Here is a 23,356-nt window from a genome sequence, read left to right as displayed (position 1 = left end):
CAACTCCACATAAAATCCCCTCAATCTCCATCCCCTCTGTTTGACAGTACAAACCCAACTCTCTCCATCCCCAATCCCCACAGTAGAATCCTCTCACTCTCCATTTTGACGTTCAACTCCCTCACTCTCCATCCCCAGTGCCCACTGTAAAACCCCAACTCCCCATCTCCACATAAAACTCCGTCAGTCTCTATCCCCTCCTCCCCACAATACAACTCCTTCCCCCTCCAGCCCCAATACCCATGGTAGAACCCCCTCACTCTCTATCCCTTCCTCCTCACATACAACTCCTTCCCTCTCCAGCCCCAATCCCCATGGTAGAATCCTCTCACTCTCCATATAAAACTCCAACTCTCTCCATCCCCTCCTCCCCACAATACAAACTCCCCTCCCCTCCTTCCCAATATATACTGTACTCTTCCCTCTCTGGCATTCCAACCAGAACTCCAACTCTTCTGGGTCTTACTATTTGCTGATTGGTTGGTGAGTGAGAGTGTCTTGGCCTGCAATTCAATTCCTTTTACCAACTGGAATGAGCAGAAACTTCAGGGTCACACCATAGCTAGGTAATTAGTAATAGAAAACACATTTGCAGAAGTTTAATCATTAACAGGAACTGACTCGACCCAGGCAGGCTGATTGAGCCTTGGAGAGAACCAGACTCCTACTGGGATCAGATGATTGCAAATCGATTGTTTTCTTCTTTCATAGGACCAGGACTTCACTGGTAATTCTGTCACTTATTGGTTTTTCCTAATTGCCCTTGAACTCGGGGAGATAGCTGAGAGTCAACCGGATTGGGGGTTGGTATTTTCCTCCAGGCCAGACTATGTAATAATGGCAGATCTTTTTCCTGAAGGATCGCAGAGCACTAACTTCTCAGCTATTGCAGTTAAATCCATCTGAGATTAAAGCTGATTATTTGAACTAAAACTCCCCGACTGTTCTGATGGGATTCAAACTCCTACTTCTTGATAATGGTTCAGAGCCCAGGCTTTACATCCGGGAACTTAACCACCGACATGGCCCTGTGGTGGAGAGCACTGCAGGTGCTAAAGCCCGACGCTGCACATGGATTCTGCTAATTTGCCCCGACAAGAGGAGAAAAGACATTACTCATCCCTTGGTCAAAGACAGTTAGGTAGGGGAAGAAGGAGCAGAAAGTATTTCATAATAAAAAAAACCACTTTAAATGAAGCCACTTTTCCACAGTAGGAGATAAGGCAGCTAATTCACACACAAGATCCCAAAAACAACAGTATGATCAATGGCCATTACATCTTATGCTTATTTCTAAAGAAATGTTGGTTGGGTGCAGAGGGAAAACTGGACAGATTTCCAATTACTCAGTACAACCCCCTGGAGGGTGACAGAAGCGAATCTTGATGTGATGCCTTCTCTGGATGAACTGATCAGACTGCGTTCACTATCTGGCCTCAGGAGTTAAGGAAGAATATTGGACAGATGGGCAAAGGAAGGAAGGTGCTTTGCAAATCAATGTCTTTGATAGACCTCACCTCTTGATCATTTCCATTTTAATCCATTTACAACCCAATTAACTGCCGAGAGAACCTGCGAGCAGGAAAAATAGATAACTCCGGCAATATTTGAGATGACTCACATCTCTCAGCAATTTGTCAAAAGAGGAAAGTGACCTCTTCTGTGTGCCTAATCAAATCTATTTAAATTCAAAATTAGGAAGAGTGATACATCATCTAAACATACGGCAATGAATCTGTACCAGGCACTGTTTAACAGTTACAAAGGGCAAAAAGATCAGGTGCTCTCTTAGGTATGATATTCCTGCTAATTTCCTCATGCCTTTTTTAATTTTAGATCTAATAGTTCTAGTTATCCGTTAGCCAACCTCCCATCTTGAGTGCTTATCCAACACACCACAAGACACCGCCCTGACTCTGACCAAGTCCAGTGTATCCAGTATCCATCGTGCTCACTGAGCTTCAGTGGACCCTCATTCTCATCCTGGTTCCAAATGCCTTGCTGACCTTGTCCCGTTCCCCACCTCTGTCCGGGAGCCAGCTGCCATTACAAAAGGGGGCACGACAACCACCTTTACTTTTTCAGAAGTTTGCACAGATTCACATGTCATTTAAAACTCTGACAAGCTTCTATAGATGCACAGAGGGAGCGTATCCTGACCGGTTGCATCACAGCCTGCTATAGAAACGCAAAGGCGCAAGAATGGAAAAGCCTACAAAAAATAGCAGAGACAACCCAGTCCATCAGAGGCACAGTCCTCCTCACCATTCAGAGATCTACAAGGAGTGCTGCCCCAGGAAAGCAGCATCCACGAAGACCCTCACCATCCAGGCTGCACCCTCTTCTCGCTGCTGCCCTCGGGAAGGTCCCACACCACCAAACATCTGCCTCCTGGACTTCCCTCACCTCAACACTGAACTGATTCTGCAACCTACTGACTCATTTTCAAAGTACTTCTACTCATGTTCTCAGTATTAGCTATCTATTTATTTATCTATCATTTGTTTGTTTGTTTATTTATTTACTTATTGTCACTGTTTGCTTTTTGTGTTTGTACCGTTTGTCTTCTTTTACACATTAGTTGTCTGTTGGTGGCTTTTCATTGATTTCTTTGTTCTGCTTTTAATGCAAGCAAATGAATCTCGGGGTAGTACATGTTCATACTTCGATTGTAAATCTACCCTGTACTTTGAACTTTGAACTTGAATTTCTCCAGCCCACAACTTCCTGAGACAGCTTTGCTCCAATTCCACCCCTCATGCACCCCCAACTTTAAAACACAGCTGGAGGCTCCTATATTTAGCTATTAATGCCCTAATTTGGGCAGGTGGGGCTCGTCAGCCTTGGACGGCAGCCCGCGTAGGAGAAGGAAAACTCTGATTTTAATCCTCCGCTGCCTTGCAACCATACCCACAAATGGAAAGGCTTCGGGAGTAAACCGCGAGGAAGAAATCCGGAGCCGGGGTCCCCAAGGCAGTTTGATGTTGTTTACAACTTCACTCTGGCAACCTCTGCGATGACACTGGTGCCAAGCTGTATCGGCACTTGCCCTTCCCTCGGACTACATCAGTGACGTGGAGAGGGGGAGCCCGCTGCATGGGCAACAGCCGGTTCTTCAAATCGTCCCGCCCAGGCTTGCACCCTGGAGAGGGCACAGTCCAGCGGGGGTGCAAACCCATGATCCCCTGGGATCGACAGCTGCCTGCTAATGCCCTAAGCTCTGAAGTTTCACCATGCTCTAACCCCCCCCACCCCCACATTTCTTTAAGATGCTATTTATTTATTTGGCAATACAGGCAGAGTTGGCCTTCCAGTCCTTCGAGCCATGGTGCCCCGACAAGCCCTGACAAACACGATTAACCCTAACCGAATCACAGGACTATTTTCAACGACCGATTAACCTACCCAGCACATTTTTGGACTGTGGGAGGAAACCAGAGAAAACCCACGCATTTCACGGGGAGGACCCACAGAGACTCCTTACAGAATGGCAGCGGATTTGAACTCGGGAACACCCCCGAGCTGTGAGAGTGTCGCGCTAACGGCTACGCTACTGTGGTGCCCTCTGATAAACTCCCTCGTAGGTCAAAGAAAGGTTGCGTGATTTAATCACTCTTTAAACAACATCCCTAGATCTTATGGTGCTCCTGCCATTGATTATAACACACAATCATGTTGCTTTTGAATGCAAGTTGCTGTCGTTGAGGTTGGTCGCAGCCTGGTGAGAGAACAGTGGGTCACGTCAGACACCAAGTTGTCCCACACAGATATCCTCTCTGCACACTTTAAACAAGATCTGCACTAGCGATGGAAAAGCTTGTCGATGAACTGAAGGTCAGAGTGCACAGAGCATTATTGCACATACAAAGCAATACATTGCTTGGTCACAGATTAATTATCCGAACCTCCGGGTGAATCAGAAAAGGAAATGAAGTAGATTCCCAGAAACTTGGAGGAAAATGGAAGTGGTGCCAAGAAATATCTCTGGCACGACACGACACTGAAGGATGTTTTGCAGGATAAAAGCTGTGAAAACAACATGCACTCACACATTAGAAGACTTCCACCAAGTTGACAATTATAGGTTAGTGATTCTAGGACTGGGCTAGCATCTGAGGTCGCCAGCTGAAATACAGGGCATGATGAAAACTGATAGTTAGTGCCATAGGTGAACGACTTGCGTCCTTTTACGAAGGCAGCCCGCTAATCCATCACCAGATATGAGTCCAGACCTCGAACTCTGAGTTTGATTCAGCACCCTCACTCCAACTGGGAATTCGTCACCTCACTTCCTCATTTTTTACCCACCTATGCATCAGTTTGCATTTGTCTTTGGCAGACCCTCACCACTTCTGGTCCTCCGCTTCTTCTCACTCTCTGAGCTTGTTACCCTCCCAAGACTTTTCCCTCCACATGAAACCTCCAGCCTACGCCTAGAGGGAGCCCCTCCACCCAAGCGTTTCACAAACCTCGTTATTCCCATTATGTCAATGGCACACAGGGATACGCTGGAGAAGAGCCTCATATCCCAGTGATCCACCCACATGTAAAATTACAACCCAACCTGAACTCAAGTGGACCAAACCCATCAAAGACCCAAGGTCATAGGACATAAATCAGTTGGTAAGTTGGATGGGGAACTGGCAGAGTATTTAATCCAGAAAAGTACAAGGTAATGCATTTTGGGAAGCCAAATAGAGGTACGACATATACAGAAAATGGGAGGGCAGTAAGGAATGATAATGACCTTGGATACTTTAGAGGAAGTCCATTGTTTCCTGAAAGTGGCAATGCCGGTCAATAGAGTTGTGATAAAGCCATATGGTGTGCTTGCAATATATAGTGAAGGATTATAACTTGGGGCATAGAATATAAAAGTTGGGATGAAACATTGACAAATTACAAAATACTGGTAGACTGCATTTGGAGTATTGTGTTCGGTTTGGGTAGCTGCACTCTAGATTCAAGATTGAAGGTAGTTTATTGTCATTCTTCAGTACACAAGAGCAAAGGAGAATGAAATAATTGTTACTCTGGATCTGATACAGCATAAAATAACACAATAACACAAAAAACAATAAATATAAATAAAAAAGGAATCCTATAAAATGCAATGCACAAGTAGCTGTTAGATACACAAAGTGATATTCAGTGATATGAATGTACAGTATAGAATGATGGTGGGGGGTTAATAGGTAGAAGTGTTCATCAGCTTGACAGCTTGGGGGAAGAAACTGTTATTGAGTCTAGTGGTCCTGGCATGGATGGTGTGAAGCCTCTTTTCTGATGTGAGTGGGAGAAGCATTCCATAAGCAGGGTGGACGGGATCCTACAATGTGTCACTGGCCTTTTTCCGGCACCTTTTAGTATATATGTCCTGGTGGTAGGTGAATTGGTACCAGTGATGCATCGGGCATCAATATAAACTCAGTGGCTACTTTATTTGGTACAGGAGGGACCTACTAAAATGGCCACTGAATGTATGTTCATAATGCTGGCAAAATGGGATTAGTGTAGATTGCCACAAAGGTAGACGTGGACGTGGTGAGCCAAAAGGTTCATTATGACTCTGTAGAGTCTGCAGGTGCTGGAAATCCAGAGGACACGCACACAAAATGCTGGAGGAAATCAGCAGGCCAGGCAAATCCAGAGGACACGCACACAAAATGCTGGAGGAAATCAGCAGGCCAGGCAAATCCAGAGGACACGCACACAAAATGCTGGAGGAAATCAGCAGGCCAGGCAGCATCTGCGGAAAGAATAAAGAGTCTATGCTTTTGGCTGAGATCTTCATCGGGACCGGCCAACGAAGAGGCTGAGGTTGCTCCAGATTTCCAGCATCTGCATTCTATCTTGTGCCTGAATCATTTTCCTTACCATTAACATTAGGTTAACGGGTTGATGGTTATTGTATTGTTTTCTATTTCCTCCTTTCTTAAATAGTGGGGTAACATTTGCTACCCTCCAGTCTGCAACGATCTCTTTCAAAACTCTGGGATGTAGATCACTTGGGATCTATTGGCTTCTAGTCTCACCATTGTCTCCAGTACCCTTGCTTGAAAAAATACTTATTGCCTTCAGTTCATCATTCTTGCCAGATCTTTGATTCTCTTGTGACTCAGACGTCATTGTGTCTTCTTTTGTATGATCAAACACAGAGTAGTGCCTCCGACATTTCCATGTTCCTCTTTACAATTAGTCCCACCTCTATCTTTAAGGGACACACATTTACCCGAGGAGTCTTCTTTCCATTCTCCTGCCCATCAGTCCATTTCCAGAACAAGGTTTCTCCCAGCCTGAGGGTTATATGCATTTTTTTTCCAGCTCCTCGCTTACCTCCCTTCTCTCAACTCATCCTGTGCAGGCGACCTATCTGCACCTCACTCTACCCTGTCACGGCAATGGATTAGGATTAAGGACAGGACCATTGGTACTTTCGCCACAGTCTCTGAGCTTCTGTCATTGCAAGCCCGTGTTCCAGTTGCCAGTGTCCATCTCTGCTGAATCAGCTCAGGTGAAAAAAAAATCCAAATTACCAGTGGGTACTGAAGGGGTTAAACTTCTCGATGCAATTATGTGTTGCAGTGACGTTTCCCTACTGGTTGAGGTTATAGGGCACCACTGAGTGGGCGGCCCAGAATGAGTGAAAAAGCTAATTAACAGACAAATCAATGGCCATGTGTCATGATAGGGAGTATAAACACTTTCAACAGTGCTAGGCATGACAGGCGGCGGAGAAAACTCATTAGCACACCGGCTAGTTAAACGAACACATGCAAACTCCTGCATTCTGGAAATGACTGCCTGTGGCTGAATGGTTTCCACACCCATTGGACTGCTGGTCTTATCCAGCCTCCAGGGGATAGACACCGTGGATTAAAAGCAACAAAACTACAGACAACTTTGAGTGGGCAGGTGAACCGTGCTAACAGGCAAATTGATGACTCATGTCGTGGGGAAGGTGCGGGGAAGTGAAGTGTACCGGCAAACAGGTTGCTGTGTGCAGCCCTGCAAAGATGCTTTCGGGAGTTTGTCCAGGAGCGAAGGTGGTGACACTTAAGTCATTCTCTCTGCAAGTGTCAGATTATGAGGCCATTTGGTCCTTCAATCCTGTACATGTAGTATATTAAACTACCACCAATTGCATTTCAGATTATTGGGACTCAACTCCTTCCTGCCATGAGAAATGTTGAATGGAACCATCTCACTGAATGAGAAGAGGGCATTTAGTTTCCTGACTCAGTACTGCCATTAGTTGATCTAATCTGTGCAAATTTATTTGCCAACCTATTCATTCGTTATAATATGGAAGATGCTTCACAAACATCAAAGATTGGTTACAAGTATGGTCATGCAGCTGGTCAAGGTCAGAACAATGGGCTAGGATAGCTGGAAATGAGACCTCAGATGAAGCCAGTAGTTGATCACCCAGTCAGTAATTACAACTCTAGGCCAAAATAAAGAATGAGAGAGGGATCAATGTCTGGATGTAAATACAGCAGATCCAGATAGAAAACACCAGGGTTGTCAGGAAGTTCAGAGATACAGCAGGGTAGGAAGAAAGTGTCTGGCCAGGGTGGGAGGTACAATGGAGAATCAATGTCATGGTTAGGGCTTCAAGGTAAATGACCATGCTCAATTCACACTTTCTCCTTTGTTCATTTCACTATTTCTAGTCCTCCCCCTTCCCTTAACTGTTCTTCTCTCTCTTCATATCTCTTATCTTCACCTTTCCCAATCCCTTCAGGAAAAAGAGAAGACAACGACAAAGGGAAGGAGGGGGAGGGGGAGAGAGACAGAGAGAGAGGGTAAGAGACAAACAGGAGGAGGAAGAAAGGGGATGTGGGAGATTGTGTAATAGAGAAGGGAATGACAGAGAAAGCAATATGGAAAATACGTTGAATGAAATAGAGAGCGAATTATAATTCTCACTCACATTATCTCTGACAGTGGCTTACAGTAGTGATTTTGCTGTTACCAATTACATGTCCTCACAAACAATCCGTCATTTCTAGGCTCATTCTCCTTTTACCTTATACCGTCAAACCTTTTAATACTTTCATCTCTCCTGTCATAGACTCCTCCCATGTTGTCCAGATCCAAAAAATTTCTAACTTTTCTTCAAGTCTGATGAAAGTCCATGGACATGAAAAGGTTTTCTCTCTGGAAATAGACACAAAATGCTGGTGGAACACAGCAGGCTAGGCAGCATCTATAAGGAGAAGCGCTGTCGACGTTTTGGGCCAAGACTGATGAAAGGCCTCAGCCTGAGACTTTGACTGTTCATTTCCCTCCACAGATGCTGCCTGACCTGCTGAGTTCCTCCAGCACTTTGTGTGTGTTCCTCAAGCGCTCCAGCATCTTCAGATTCTCTTCTGTTTATGACTTTCTCTCTGCCTCACTCACTGCCAGTTCCCGTATCTTCCGTTTTCGTATTATATGTGGTGGAATTGCAGATTCCGTACTGAGTGGCCCAACAGACTTAAAGGGTGAATGAAGACTTCCTGTGTTTTTTTTGTCTATGATCTGAAGCAGTGATTCCCAGTATTTGTAATGGAAAGTGAAGCTTATAAAACAGCAGCCAGCAGCCTGACACACTGCACCCCCGTTCCCCACCACCGCCACCAACAATCAATACCTGGTGACATCAGGAGCTACTCCTTTTAAGAAACTGAGATTAACCTGGAAATTCCAACTCATCTAAATTGTCTTAACGTTATTAAAGCTATACAGATATTCCTGCAGCTGGGTAACCCTTCCCCTAACCAAGAGGGCCATGCACATCAGATTGGGAACGAGTGATCAGAAACAATCCCTTCCTGTGGTGACCCTGACTCCCAATCTTCCCCACACAGGCAGCCACAGTAACTGGAGGGATTATCAGCACTCTGAGTTCAAGACCCTATTCCCAGCACATACACATCCAGAAGGAAATTCTCAATTCTACTATCAAAGGTGTGTTGTGCTACTTGGGGGGGGGGGGGGGGGGAGACATCTTTCTGTTCATTCAAGGGATTGCCTCTGTCTCTTCTTGTCCAAATCTTAACTAGATACAAGGGAGCTGTAAAGATCAAAACTAACTTGGGTAAGTATTCCGGATTCCTCCTAGACTATTGAGATTGAACTCAACAGAAGTAATGCCAAACATGTATTGTACTGAAAAAGGATCCAGTGTTTTCCCGGAGTATATGACAAATAAACTCTTCATATACCAACCAGACACATGGCGGAAACCTGCCTCAAGGAGCACAGGAGGTGTATCCGTTTGGGTTACCCAGAGAAACTGGTGGAAGCAGAACATTGCATTCGCAATGGCCGTAGGATTGACTTCAACAGCAAAAAACTACTGTGCCACGCCAGTGGGTTTGGGACTGCCTGGTGAAGGAAGTCACTGAAATGAAACTAGAGGAAAAGAACTTTAACAAAGACCAAAAGTCTCACTCTAAGTAAGAGCCAGAATTCGATTGTAAATAAGGTGGGACAGTGGGAACCTGATTGGATGAGGTTCAATCAGGAGGGATGGATGACAGGAATATAAATACCACTAGACTAGACAAGCCTAAGCCTCCTCCCTGATGAAGATAGCAGAGTTTGTCAACAAAACATCGGATATTATCAATATCTGTGCCCGGCTGGAAGCCCAAGTAGAGTTAAATTGTCATATATCTTACTATTGGTTTATGTGTCCTGTTATCACACTGGCATTATTCATTCCGATGAATTTTCCAAACAGTTTGATGAACGCAATTAATCACTGGCACCAGAAGTCAATGAGAGATGGATATGATTGGATCCTTGTTTGGGTGAGGGTTCAAGGAGTTAAGGTCACTTAATGTCATACACATGATGTGACTGGATGAAACCACAGACTGAATGATCTCCTGAATGGTTTTCATTGATGAAAGGTCAAAATAGGACAAAGAGATTTCCCATGTGAGACTCTAAGAGATCTATCTTGGCTACAAAACTTCAATGTTAGTTTTTTTTTAGGGTAGAGGAAATGAGGTTTGAATGAAAGGGAAAAAATTTATAAGGGGCCTGAGAGATGCCTTTCATAAAGAGAGTAGTGGGATGTGGAATGAGCTGCCAGAAGAAGTGGTAGAGGTGGGTACAATTATAATGTTTAAAAAACAACTGGACAGATAAATGGAAAAGAAAGATTTAGACTTCAGGTTAACATGGGTGAGCTGGGCAAAGGGGCCTGTTCCTGTGTTTAAAAACACTGTGATTAACCTTCAAGTTCTTAAGTTATCTCACATAGGTAATGGGAATACCTGTTGATATCATGATTCTAAAACCTCTGGAAATTTTCAAACTAAACTTCTTGCTTACATTCCCCTTAACTACTGAAAAGACCACAGTTCCTGTGTCTCAGAAAAGCTGAAGCTGAAAAGCTGGCAAAGGATAGAGCAGGATATAGATCGGATGCAAACATGGGCAAAGAAAAGGCAGATGGAGTTGAACCCTACAAAATGTGAAGTCTTACACTTTGGGAGATCAATTGTAGCAAGACAGTACGATGCTAATGGCAATATCCTTAATAGTACTAATGTGCTGACAGACGTTAAGCTCCAAGTCCATAGCTCCCTGTAAGTGGCTATGTGCAGTGGTTCGGTAATGGGGAGGCATGTGGAACGCTTTACTTTATTGGCTGAGGAATTGAGTTCAGGAGTCAGGAAGTTATGTTGCAGCTTTATAGAGTTCTGACTGGGCCACATCTGGAGTGCTGCATTTGATTCTGATCACCCCATTGTAGGGGGGGGGGTGTTAAGGATTTGGAGAGGATGAGATTTACCAGATGGCACCTGGACTACAAGGCACGTTCTGTGCGGGGAGTCTGGACAAGGTTGGATTGTTTTCTTTGGAGTGGCGGATGTTGAGGAGAGATCTGATGGATGTTTGTGGGAGGCATAGATGCAGTAGACATCCAGCTCCTTTCCCCCAGCATTGAAATGCATACTAGAGGGCGTGCATTTAAGGTGAGGGGGGGTGGTAGGGAGTAAATTCTGGGGAGATGTGTGAGGCAGTTTTTAATACAGAGGCTGGTGGGTACTTGGAATGTGCTGTCTTGGGTAGTTCAAAGTACCTTTATGTCACCACTATACAACCCTGAGATTAGTTTTCATTCGGGCAAACACAGCAAATCCAGGAAACACAATAGAATCAATGAAAGACCAGGACCAACAGGACCGACAAACAACCAATGTGCAAAAGACAAAAACTGTGCAAACACAAAAGAAAAATAAATAAATAAGCAATAAATGTCCAGAACATGGGATGAAGTGTCCTTGAAAGTGAGCTCATAGGTTGTGGGAACAGTTCAGTGACGGCGTGATTGAAGTTATCCCCACTGGTTTAAGAGCTTGATGGTTGAGGGGTAATAACTGTTCCTGAACCTGGTGGTATGGCTCCTGAGACTCCTGTACCTTCTTCCTGATGGCAGCAGTGAGAAGAGATCATGGCCTGGGTGGTGGAGATCCTTGATGATGGATGCTGCTTTTCTGTGACAGCTCTCTGTATAGATGTGCTCACTGGTGGGGAGGGCTGGGCTGTATCTATTACCTCTTGTAGAATTCTTCATTCAAAAGTATTGATGTTTCCATACCATGCCATGATACTACCAGTTAATATACACCTCACTACACATCTATCAAAGTTTGTCAAAGTATTAAATATCATACCAAATCTTCACGAATTTCTAAGGAAGTAGAGGTGCTGCTGTACTTTCTTCAAAATTGCTCTTACGTGCTGAGCCTAGGACAGGTCCTCTGAAACGATAACACTGAGGAATTTAAAGTTGCTGACCCTCTCCGCCTCTGATCCCCCTGTGAGGACAGGCTCACGGACCTCCATTTTCCTCCTCCTGAAGTCAATAATCAGCCTCTTGGTCTTGCTGACATTGGGTGAGAGGTTGTTGTTTCAGCATCACCCAGTCAGATTTTCAATCTCCCTCCCATATTCTGATTCATTACCACCTTTGATTCAGCCTACGACAGTGGCATCATCAGCAAACTTGAATACAGCACTGGAGCTGTGCTTAGCCACACAGTCGTAGGTATAAAGTGAGTAGAGCAGGGGGCTAAGCACACGGCCTTGTGGTGCACCTGTGCTGATGGAGATCGTGAAGGAGACGTTGTTGCCATTCTGGGATCTGCAAGTGAGGAAATCAAGGACCCATTTGCACAAAGAGGTATCGAGACTTGAAGCTTACTGATTAGCTTTTCAGGGGATGATAGTATTGAATGCCAAGCTGTAGTCAATAAATGGCATCCTGGTGTATGCATCTTTGCTGTGCAGATGTTCCAAGGTTGGGGGAAGAGCCAATGAGATGACACCTGCAGTTGATCTGTTGTGCCGGTAGGCAAATTGGAGCAGATCTAAGTTGCTTCTCAGGCAGGAGTTAGTGTTTTATCAGCAACCTCTCAAACAGTGGATGTACGTGCTCCTGGACAATAGTCACTGAGGCAGGTTAGCACGTTCTTCTTGGGCACCGGTGTAACTTAAGCCTGCTTGAAGCAGGTGGGTACCTCAGACCGCCAAAGCTCCAGCCAGTTTACCAGCACAGGTCTTTAGTATTTGGCCAGGTTCCCCTTCTGGGCTGCCTGCTTTCCGTGGGTTCATCACATGGTGGTGGTGGTAGAGGGAAATACAGCGGAGGGGGTTCCAGAGGCTTTTAGACATATGTACTGTATATATGAATGTGCAGGAAACAGCAGCATACAGACATTGTGTAGACAGAAGGGATTTGTTCAGCAGAGTACTTGATTCCTAATTCAACTGGTTTGTTACAAAAAGGGTCGGTTCTTGTGCTCTATAATGTTAAACATACAGCAAAGGGACAGGCCCTACAGTGCATTATGTTTGTGTTGACTATGATGCCAATTTAAACTATACGTCTGCCTGCACATGCTCTTTGATCCTTCACTTCCAGCCTGTCCGTGTGCCTGTCTGAATAACTCTTAAACATCGCTATAGCAACTGCTTCCACCACTGCCCCTGGCAGAACGTTCCCGGCACCTCACGCTCTTGTGTAAAATAAAACATATCAGAAATCTCCTTTACGCTTTCCCCTTGTCATCAGAAATCTACGCTGTCTAGTATTTGACATTTCCACCCTCAGAAAAAGCCTCTAACTACCTTATGTATGCCTCTCATAATTGTATCTACTTCGATTAGGATGCCCTCAGGCTCCGATGAAAACAATCCAAGTTCTCCTTATAGTTAATAGCTTCAAATTCAGGCAATATCCTGGTGAAATTTTTCTGCAGCCCTTCCAAAGCCTCTGATATCCTTCATGTAGTGTGGTGACCAGAATGGTCCCAACCAGTGGATTACCCAGCTGCCACATGACTTCTCAAATTTTACACTCAACCACCCAACCAACTATGACATGCAACTTCTTTACAACCCTCCCTATTGTGCTGTCACTTTTAGAGAGCTAGGGGCTTGCACCTCAAGATCACGCTCTACCTCAATACCAAGTTATCATTTTTAAAAAGATCCAGCTTACTGATGTTCCGCAGGCGAGGAATTCCACACTACTTACCTGGTCTGTGATTCCAGACCAGCTCACTTTTATTCTCCCTCCCCTTTAAGTAAGAGGCAATAAATACTGGCATGTTACACTTCTGAAATGTCCTAAAGAAGGGCTTCGGCCCCAAACCCCGACTGTTTACTCTTTTCCTCCAGCATTTTGTGTGTGTTGCTTTGGATCCCCAGCATCTGCAGATTTTCTTGTATCTGAAGCACTGAATTTGCCAGCAATGTCCTGATCTTCTGAACAAATACGGAGAAAGCCCCCTAGAATCCCCACAGATTTCTGAATGGCTTTTTTGAGACAGACGCATGAGGTGGCACCGCCCGGACAAAGCCTCGGGAAAATCTCTAACTCGTGTCAAGACAGTGAATCGCGGTGGCTCAGAAAGAGATCACACAACAGGCCAGCACAGAGGGTTGCGTTTAAGAGATTAAATGTCTTTTGATTGAGTACAAATGATAGGGGGAAGGGGAGGAAAGAATAACATGAATCCAAACACTTTGCAAACTATGGGAGGAATTAATCCTCCAGCTGACTGCAGAGCAGATTAATTTTGCACCATTTGGTTACCAGCTGATTTTTAAAGTAATGACAGCAGTCTTGTGAGAATGGCAAGATTGCTCGATGTGATTAGCCTGAGAAGATTTGGTCGCTGGCCCCTGCAGAGTTCAGACTTGTGAGAGTTTAGCAGTTATTTTCATCAGAGAGATTCAGGCCTTTGCAGGTGAACTGCCCAAAGCGGCAGCTATCGTCAGGGGGTGGGCAACGTTTATAGCTCGGCTGCAGTCATTCAACTGAGAGAGATAGAAGCCTTGACCGGGACAACACTTCACACAGGCACGATATCACATCCAGTCAGGCAGCACCAAGCCAGAATCAGATTTATTATCAAAGACGGAGGAAGCACAAGAAAGTCATTCAAATAACAGCAAGGGCACAGTCGGGGTCAAATGCAATTCTAGCAAGGAAAAGGAAAGTTAATTAGCTTTTGTCTAGTGCTTTTTATAATCCCAGGAAGTCCCATAGTGTTTTACAGAAAATCAGTAACCTTTTGAAATATGATTACTGTTCTGGTGTAGGATTCTCAGTCTATATACACAATACAAACAATAATGAAACAAGGGACCTGATCATTTGAATTGCCAACACTGATTAAGGGATGAATACAGGCCCAAGGCATTCTGCCATAACTTGACTGCTCATCATTAAGGTGAAAGAGGATCTATCTGGAATACAACTTCACTCTACTACCTCAACTATGTTCTTTGGAAGATCACATAATCTCCATTTCTGGAACTCAGCAAAACTGTAAAAGATGAAAGGAGGGGTAGATAACATTCTCAATTGACCAAAAATTCAACTGAGTCACTCACGTTAAAAGAACAGGGGCAGGTCAGAGGCCAGATACCCTGTGGTGAACCAAGTCACCTCTTGGTATGCCAAAGCCTTTCCACCACTTGGAAGCACAAGTCAGCATAATGATGGAATATCTTTCATTTGCCTGGATGAGTGTGGGCCAACAACATTCAAGAGTCTGTGAATCATCTGGGATGAAGCAGCCCAGTTGACTGGAGCATCATTCACCAGCCTGAACATCCATTCTGATGCACAAGGGCTATATCGAGCAACATCATCACAACGTACTACAGTTGCTCAGCTGGACTATTCCGACTGTCCATCCTAAATCCAAGAACAGCTGCAGTGCATGACTAACTCTTCAATTTACATACCACCTTGACTTGGAATTGTATCCCAAAACCTTCGTCATTGTTGGATTTAAATCCTGGAATTTGTCCCATAGTTACACTGTGGGATGACTTTCACCGTACAACGGCAGTGGTTGAAGGTTCATTCTCCGTTTCTCAGAGGCTGTTAGTGTTCAACAACAAATACTGGCCTTACCAGCAATGTCAATATTCTATGAGACAATTAAAGTACGTCTGGTGATTAGCATCTGGTACAAGAAAAGGCCACAAACTTTACCAGGCAGTAGTTTGGGAACTGGGTAGATTCCAAAAAAAGGGAATTGTCCTTCTGATGACAGGCTCACAACTATTCCCCAGCAGATAAGTGAGCTGCCATTCACCTTCTCTCACCTGCAGAGAGCATAACTGACTGCTCCTGGAGAGTTTGATAGGACACGGTGGATGCAGTTTTTCGCTGCACTCAATGTTAATACTGGTTGCAAGTTCTGTCCCATGTTCCAATCTCGGCAAAGAGGATACAAGTGCTGAAGAAAAACTGTATCTCTGTACATCCAGCTGGCAAAAGACCAAAACATCATTGAATTTAAGTCAATGCAATCTAGATCCATGCTTAAAACATAAATTATTAGCTTACCAACAGGCAATGCTTGAATTTAGTTTTCAGCAAGTTCTGCTGGAAGAGTTTCATTTCAAGGTCATGAGAACAAAATGCCCTTAATACACTAATCAACCACCTAAAACAAATCTGAAACAAATCAGTTTAGCTCAAATCAAATCAATTTGATTCAACATAAAACTGATTTGTTTTATATTCAGACAATCATCCTCAAATCAGGAGCAGGGCAACCAAATGACCTTGAAGTTCATTCATCCATTTAGTGATGTCCTGACCAATATGATCTCTGCCTCAGCCCCAGCTTGCTGCTTGATTACAGCTCAAACCTGTCTATTTCAGTACAGAAAGTATTCAATGACATAGTTCTCATATTAGAGAGTTCTAAGGACTTATCAAGCCCCAGAAAAGAAATTCCTCCTCACCTCTGTTTTAAATTATTCTAAAACTACAGGATATCTCCTCTTTCTGGATTCCTCAAGGGAGTAAAAAAAAACTTTCTCTCAACATCTACCTGCCAACCTCCCTCAGAATCTTATGTGTATCAATAAAATCACCTCACTGTTCATTCTGTGAAATTTCAGTAAGTGGAAGAACGACTGTACAACCTTTCCTCAAATGCAAATGTCACTCCAGTCATTAAGAAGGCATGGAGACAAAATATAGGAAATTATAGGCCGGCTAGTGGTTGACTTCAGTGGTTGGCAAGATGTTAGAATTCATTATTAAGGATGAGGTTTCAGGATACTTGGAGACATACAATAAAAAAAGCCAAAGTCAGTATGGTTTCCTTAGAGGAAATCTTGCCTGACAAATCTATTGGAATTCTTTGAAGAAATAACAGGTAGGATAGACAAAGGAGAGTCAGTGGAAGTTGTTTACTTGGATTTTGACAAGGTGCCACACATGAAGCTGCTAAACAAGGTAAGAGCCCATGATATTACAGGAGAGACACTAGTGTGTGTGGTAGAAAGCAAAGCGTGGGATTGGCTTCTGATGAATAGTGATGTTCAACAGGGGTCAGTGTTTGGTCCACTACATTTCACGTTATATTAGAATCAGAATCAGGTTTATTATCACCAGCATGTGACGTGAAATTTGTTAACTCAGGGGCAGTAGTTCAATGCAATACATAATATAGAAGAAAGAGAAAAAAATAATAAATAAAATAAAACATAATAATAAATAAACAAGCAAATCAATTACGTATATTGAATAGATTTTTTTAAAGTGTGCAAAAACAGAAATACTGTATATTAAAAAAGTGAGGTAGTGTTCATGGGTTCAATGTCCATTTAGGAATCGGATGGCAGAGGGAAAGAAGCTGATCCTGAATCACTGAGTGTGTGCTTTCATGACTCTATATCTCCTACCTGACGGTAACAGTGAGAAAAGGGCATGCCCTGGGTGCTGGAGGTCCTTAATAATGGACGCTGCCTTTCTGAGACACCGCTCCCTAAAGATGTCATGGGTACTTTGTAGGCTAGTGCCCGTGATGGAGCTGACTAGATTTACAACCTTCTGCAGCTTCTTTCGGTCCTGTGCAGTAGTCCCTCCATGCCAGACAGTGATGCAGCCTGTCAGAATGCTCTCCATGGTACAACTATAGAATAATGATGGAATTGATGATGGAAATGGATGACGGAATTGATGGCTTTAGTGGCCAAGTTTGTGGATGATACAAAGATAGGTGGAGTGAGCAAGGAGTCTACAGAATGACTTGGACAGTTTTGAAGAACAGCCAAAGAAGTGATAGATGCAATACAGTGTAGAGAAGTGAATGGTGATGCTCTTTAGTAGAAGGAATAAATGTGTAGACTACTTTCTAAATGGGGAGCAAATTCAGAAATTGGAGTTGCAAAGGGACTTGAGACTCCTAGTGCAGGATTCTCTAAAGGTTAACTTGCAGATTGAGATCATTTCAAGAGGATTGGAATATAAAAGTAACTCATTTCAAGATGACTAGAATATAAAAGCAAGGTTGTAATGCTGAGGCTTTATAAGGTACTGGTCGTACCACATTTAGAATATTGTGAGCAGGTTTGGTCTCCGTAACAAAGAATGAATGTGTTGATATTAGAGAGGTTTCAGAGGAGGTTTACATGAATAATCTCAGGAATGAATGGGTTAACATATGATGGCTGTGGGCCTGTATTCACTGGAGTTTAGAAGAATGAGAGGGAATCTTATTGAAACCTACTAAATATTGAAAGGCCTAGACAAAATGGACGTGAAGAGGATGTTTCCAATGGTAGGAGAGTCTAGGACAAGAGGCCACAGCTTCAGTATAAAGGATGTCCCTTTAGAACAGAGATGAGGAGGAATTTCTTTAGCCAGAGGGTGATAAATCTATGGAATTCATTGCTGCAGATAGCTATGGAGGCCAAGTCATTGGGTATATTTAAAGCAGAAGTTGATAGGTTCTTCATTCGTAAGGGTGTCAATGTTTACGGGAGAAGGCAGGAGATTAGGCTTGAGAAGAAAAATGTCACAATCGAATGGCAGAGCAGAGTTGATGGGTTGAATGGCCAATTCTGCTCCTATGTCTTATGGTCTAAAAGACATCCCCTCCATCCAGTAATCAGCCTAGTAAAATTTCTCTGAACTGTCCCTAACGCAAGTGTACCCCTCGTTAAAAAAGAACCCAAAACTGCATGTTGGTTCAATCTCAAAGTCCTCTACAGTTGCAACAAGATTTTTTCTGCTTCTGTTTACTATCCCTCTTGTAAGAAAGCCCGACATTCCATTTGCTTCCCTAATTGCTATACCTGGATGCTAACTCTCAATGGTCGACAGTGGGGATGAGGTGCTTCACTTTGCTCAGTCCTGGTCGGGCTGCCACCTGGAGTTAGAGTTCAGTTCAGAATAGGCATTCCCTTCTTGCTGACCTGCACTGACCTCTGTTCTAGCAACGAGCCTCAGGCTTCCCTTTCAAAATCACTCCACCGCTTCTCCCCTCCCTTATCCTGCTCTGCAACCCACTCAGACATCAGCAGCCTCTCACTCATTCACTCCTTTTATTGATCTACCACAGGCAGTCACGCCTTGGGCTGCCTGAGGCCTGAGTTCCAGAATTTCCACCTAAATCACTCCTCCTTTAAAATATCCACAAAAACGCCTCAATGGCCAAAATTTTGATCACCGCTCTTGTGTGTCAATTTTTGTTTTGCATAATGTTACAAATACCTGAAGGTGTTTTACATTATTAAAGATGCCTTAAAACTTGTTGATGTTATTGCTGGCTGTAGATGGACCACAGCTCTGATTCAATAGATTAATGATACAATTCAAATGGATCAACAGCGAGGAAGAATTTATAAGCTTGGTACGTATTTCCATGTGTGAAGGAGTGATCCAGTTGAAGCTGATAAAGAAGTAAAGCACTCGGGTGCAGTACAGGAGACGTGTGGGTGGAATGCTGAGTCTGGAAGCAACAATCAGCTGGACGAACCCATGCGTGGAGTAAAGTCTGTGAGGGGTGGGGTGGGGTGTGGGAGGGAACTGCCAACATTTTGGATCAAAATGCCCTGCATCAGGGCTTGGGTAGATGGAGAGAAACCTTGTCTTCTACTTAGGGAGCAAGGCGGCAGCAGATCCTTAAAATTCTGGCCAGCCCACCCAGGGATGTTGTCAGGAGGCACATCCTCACACGAGGGAGAGTGAGGCAATGGAACTCTCTCCCAAAAAGCCGATACTAATCTGGGGGTGAAGAGGTATTTGGAAGACTGGTACTTACGCATTTTATTAGGCACCTTAAAGGATTATATAGACATGGCAGATAAATGGAAGTGAGACATGTGATGGAGGTGATGGGTTTAAGGGGCCAAATGAACTTTCCTCCTTTGTTAAATAAACAGAGAGAGTGAGCACGAGAATCTCCGGCTCCGTAGTTCACAGTAGCCTTATTCATTCAGATTAATCGTTCTAACAAAACAAACTGATCTAGCAAAATAACTTCAATTTTCCACAACCACGGCAGAGTAAACAAGGGCTAATTCTGCCACCTACAGACCACATGCAGCATCAGTAAACTCAGATGCATTTCACTCTCCGTAGTTATATATTCTGCCAGGAAAGTTAAGGAAGGTTTAGTTCTGTCACCAGAATCAAAGTCTAGAAAGGGGTAGTTGAGGCATGTTTTAGGAGTGGTTGGTTTAGGGATGGTTTGATAGATCAGGTACAGAATGGAGGATGACACTTTGATAACTACGTTTCTCCCCTAATCCTTTGAATACTGCACTTTGCAACCAACCTCCCAACGAGATTTGAATGGCCTTCAATAAACTGGGTATCCCATTGCTACAGCTCACTTATTTTATTCTTTTTTTTCTGTGAATTAAAGTGTCACTGCTAAGGTAATTATTACCCACCCACAAAATGCTCTTCAAGTGAGTAATTTATTCGCCCTTCCAAAGGGAATTAACCAGCCACCATATTCCATCCCCTCAGGGAATGAACCAGATGGCCTTTTCTCGAAAATCCAATTATTTTGTGATCATTACTAATGACCAGTTTGCTTTCTGATTCCAGGTTAATTAATTAAATCGAATTCCACAGCCGCCGTGGTGGAATCTCCGGGTTGTTAGTCAAGACTTTGAGATTTCTCGCCCAGAAGTTAGTCCACTATTTTGAGCTGTTGTACATCACTAGCTCAGAGTTAGGAAGCATAGCATAGGAAGTGGCCATTCAGCTAGCTTCTTCCCTCCAGAGAAGAAGCCCCAGCTTTTTTTTCCTTATATGTGTATGACATAGAAGGAACTGCATTCGGGCTCACAGGGAAATCCTGTTCCCTACTAATTTCCCACAGAGCCTTAACTCCCCACATTCCCATTGTCTCCTCTGATTTTATAATTTCCCTACATAGCGGAAGCAATTAACCAAGGCCAATTAACCAACCAACACACAAAATGCTGCAGGAACTCAGCATTTTGTTCAATTGCTCAGAGACAAATTTTTGGAAATATTCATGTGAATCACCTCAGATGTTGTTAATGGTGCTATAGAAATACAAGACGTTATTTCAGCAGAAAATGAACAAGTATTGGTGAAGACAGATCAAAAGGGTTAACCATTTACCTGGTTAAGCAAACACACACACACACTCTCTCTCTCTCTCTCTCTCTCTCGCTCGCTCACTCACTCACTCACTCAAAATTATGGCTTGGACATCTTGTAATTGGTGTTGGGATAGTCAACAAGAAGCATCCTAAAACCTGAATGGTCACTGGGTCCAGTGCTCAACTGAGGTCATGATGGGAATGAAGTGACTTGCTCAGTGATGAAAAGGTGGTTGTGCAGTTAAAGTTAACCTGAATTTTCTCCTCAAACTATCAGAGGACAGATGAACCAATGTTCAGATTTATCACATCAAAGGGTCAGAGCTTGAAATGTTAGCCAGACTCTCCACTGGAAGTTGAGCAGCTCTTTCCACTGTTTTATCTCTTCCTAAAACTCACCAACAAGCATCCAGCAATTGAACAACCTTGGTTTAAATTTGCTCTTACCTCCAGGCTGCCGACACAGAGTGAGCTCAGGCTTTTCTTCATTATTAAGATTCCTCGTTTCACAGTTTTCTTCCAAATGAAATGATCTGGATCTTGCCTGGTAAGAGGAGAAACAATGCTTTTACACTTATTTAGAAAACCATGGCAGAGTGTTATCCCATCAGATACTTTCTCAGTATTTTGTTAAACACCCATTCACTTGCTGTTGGTAAATACCTATTGGATTATCAATGATGGGTGACAATTACAGAATGTCAACAGCACTAACAAGGTAGGCATTGTCCGTCCCTATGAAGTCTGGAGAAAGTCATAAACCTGATTAGGGAAATGTTACTCAATGCAGTGACACAGTCTTAAAAGGACTGCAAATGTTGATTCCTAAAGAGTATTTGTGAACCAGAGTAATCCTTACAAGTGTTCCACTTCTTTGATGAGTCAAAAGCTCGGAACACAAAATGTCAGACAAATCTGGTAAATAATTCCTGTGAAACTTTTACACCAGAGGCAGTGAGAAGATGAAACTCAGAGCCATAAACAGTAGACATAAGACCACAAAACATAGGAGCAGAACTAGGCCACTCAGCCCATCGAGTCTGCTTCACCACTACATCAAGGATGATTTATTATCCCTCTAAACCCCCTTTCCCTGTAACCTTTGATACCCTTACTAATCAAGAACCTATCATCCTCCGCTTTGAAGATACCTAATGACTTGGCCTCCACAGCTGTCTGTGGTAATACATTCCACAGATTCACCTTCCTCTGGCTGAAGAAATTCCTCCTCATCTCCTGTACTAAATGGATGTTCCTCTATTCTGAGGCTGTGCCCTGTGGTCCTAGACTCCCCCCACTAGAGGAAATATCCTCCACTCTAACTGGGCCTTTCAATATTCTATAGGTTTCAATAAGATCCCTCCCTCCATTCTTCTAAACTCCAGTGAGCACAGGTTCAAGGTAATCAAACGCTCCTCCCCTTTCATTCATGGACTCTCTCCAATGCCAACATATCCTTTCTTAGATAAGAGGCCCAAAACTGCTCACCAGTGGGGTATGACCAATGTCTAATAAAGCCTCAGCATTACATCCTTACTTTTGTACTCTAGCCTTCTGAAAATGAATGCTAACATTGGATTTGCCTTCCTTACCACAAACTCAACCTGCAAGGTAACCTCTGGGGAATCCTGGACAAGGACCCTCAAGGTCCAACAAATAATCTGGAAGCTGCCTGCAGGAAACTGGATGAGTTTATGAAGGCAAAATGGATGAAAATGGATGCTTCGATGAGTTGGGTCTGTGTAATTAATGTGGACATTTGCTTATTTCGCTCAACCCTCTTACAGACTCCTTGAGTGAATCGCAGTACAATACTTGTCCAACAACTTTATCTCTTTCAGTATAATAATCCTACTCACAATCTGTCATCACAAGTCCTTGGGTTATAAACGCCTGATTACAAGACACCCCTACATATGAACAAACTCCCATAATGTAAATTTTAAAGTCCCACATAGGTAAGTATGCTCCTTCCTACAAATGAAAACACTAATTCCTTGCTTTCTCCACTTGTAGTAATAGTACTTATCAGTTTTATGTGTTTTTGATGCCACTCATTGCAATACTGTGGAGGTATGGTTACCATTTCGAGTGATTTTTTCAAATTTTCCAACTTACGGACAAATTTGACTTGTAGACATCTGTAAAAGTGGAACTAGTTCATTACTCAGGAACGGCCTGCATTGGGAGAGGGGGGGATTCAGTGGGCCTCCAGTATTATAATGCTTGAACAAGCAACAATTTCTACACCTTGACTTTCCAATATGGTATCAACAAGACTGAACTCAGAGTAATGATTGTCTAGCAGGCCATCCCCTTCATGAATTCTTGTAAAACAATGGTTAGGGTGGCTTTTATGGCATGATAAGTGTGCCAGTTTATCCCTTTGTCTATTTTCCAAATGTAGCCTGGTCCTGGTTACAATGAATTGCAAAACACAGAT

The 23,356-nt window shown here is 43.5% G+C and overlaps 1 protein-coding gene across 4 annotated transcripts in view; it reads right to left on the bottom strand.

The window, feature by feature from the left end:
- LOC140739897 (3',5'-cyclic-AMP phosphodiesterase 4C-like) overlaps positions 1 to 23,356 on the bottom strand; it is a 287,627-nt gene that overhangs the window by 225,087 nt on the left and 39,184 nt on the right. For all 4 annotated transcript variants that reach the window (XM_073068546.1, XM_073068549.1, XM_073068548.1 and 1 more), the window contains exon 2: positions 21,361 to 21,457. In XM_073068546.1, the coding sequence (XP_072924647.1) occupies positions 21,361 to 21,457 (97 nt within the window). The remainder of the gene's footprint in view (positions 1 to 21,360; positions 21,458 to 23,356) is intronic.

This window comes from Hemitrygon akajei, chromosome 16 (assembly GCF_048418815.1).
Source record: "Hemitrygon akajei chromosome 16, sHemAka1.3, whole genome shotgun sequence".
NCBI classification, from domain to species: Eukaryota; Metazoa; Chordata; class Chondrichthyes; order Myliobatiformes; family Dasyatidae; genus Hemitrygon; species Hemitrygon akajei.
This window is presented reverse-complemented; position numbering and strand designations above follow the sequence as displayed.